Source organism: Trichinella spiralis (genome assembly GCF_000181795.1).
Source record: "Trichinella spiralis strain ISS 195 chromosome Unknown Scfld4363, whole genome shotgun sequence".
Classification (NCBI taxonomy): Eukaryota; Metazoa; Nematoda; class Enoplea; order Trichinellida; family Trichinellidae; genus Trichinella; species Trichinella spiralis.
In genome coordinates this window covers 1-1,010 of record NW_003531302.1, presented here as the reverse complement: position 1 = coordinate 1,010, position 1,010 = coordinate 1, and the positions used below count along the sequence as shown (strand labels likewise).

Here is a 1,010-nt window from a genome sequence, read left to right as displayed (position 1 = left end):
CCTCTCCCACAATTCAATGCATATTCATGTCCGCACCAGCACCCTTGTGAATGCAATAAAATGAATTCCTGACTGCTTGGAATGATTTCGACAATCTGAAAATTATTTCAAATCATTTTCAAAAGTCATAAATTAAAATTGCTAAACAGAAATTTACTCGAATATTGGAGATGAACGCCCTTGTGCAAACAATATATCCAAAAATTGAATTGGACCCTTTTTACGTTCATCCAGTGAACCGGCTTCTGCATTTCGAAAGTCCAAATGAACCAGACCAGTGAATTTAATCAAAATTGACAACTCTGATGGCTTATTTTCTCGAGCGGTTTTGAAGGAAAATTTTTCCTTAAAATATAAAAATATTCATATTTAATAATTACAATTTATAAAACTCTGGATCAATTTTTAAAACGAACCGTATCTGCTTTTTCACTGACTTGCTTCAAATGTAATTTGTCAACTGTAAACAAAGTGCACTTCCCATCATATGCTAATTTAAATGGATCACCAAAAATATCTGAACGCTTCACTGCATATGCCCAAAATATGTCACGATTGTCATCACTCCAACAGAAAATAAAAACACATTAAAACTATAATAAAACTTGACAACAAATTAAAATCGAACCAATTCAACTTTAAACGCGGATGTTGTATGTCGATGTGATATCTGTTAACCATAATATCACCTTTCTGTAATTTCATCAGTGGAAAATAATTGCATGCTAATTTTATCGGCTTGCCAACAGTCCCGTATCCAGGTCGCTTCACTAATTCTTTCTAAAAAGCCCCCACCGCATCAACAACAACAACCATAGTAAATAATTTAATAAAACACTAAATAATACTTACTAAACGTAACTGCAACACTTCATCTGCAGCTACATTCGTATCTTGGCCTAAAAGTAATTCAGTGATTAAAAATTGCTCAACAGTTGCTGAAATAAGATGCGGTTCATGAACTTTGCCAAACATATTTTTCAGTTAAGCTACCACTTTTTCAAAAATTA

The 1,010-nt window shown here is 33.0% G+C and overlaps 1 protein-coding gene across 1 annotated transcript; it reads right to left on the bottom strand.

Moving 5' to 3' along the window:
- Positions 1 to 13: 13 nt before the first annotated feature.
- On the bottom strand, positions 14 to 975 carry Tsp_13986 (putative protein tag-76). The gene is made up of 5 exons (XM_003367386.1): positions 853 to 975; positions 638 to 765; positions 417 to 564; positions 158 to 345; positions 14 to 95 (listed from the first exon to the last, which is right to left on the bottom strand). Exons 1-5 carry the CDS (start codon positions 973 to 975, stop codon positions 14 to 16), a joined length of 669 nt encoding a protein of 222 aa, XP_003367434.1.
- Between the last annotated feature and the right edge of the window lie 35 nt (positions 976 to 1,010).

What these genes read in the sequence shown, in the direction of transcription:
- Tsp_13986 (XM_003367386.1), bottom strand. Translation starts at nt 975, where the DNA reads ATGTTTGGCAAAGTTCATGAACCGCATCTTATTTCAGCAACTGTTGAG. An exon ending in ATACAACATCCGCGTTTAAA is followed by an intron (nt 565 to 637) that starts GTTGAATTGGTT and finishes TTTCTGTTGGAG; the next exon opens with TGATGACAATCGTGACATAT. An exon ending in TCAGTGAAAAAGCAGATACG is followed by an intron (nt 346 to 416) that starts GTTCGTTTTAAA and finishes TTATATTTTAAG; the next exon opens with GAAAAATTTTCCTTCAAAAC.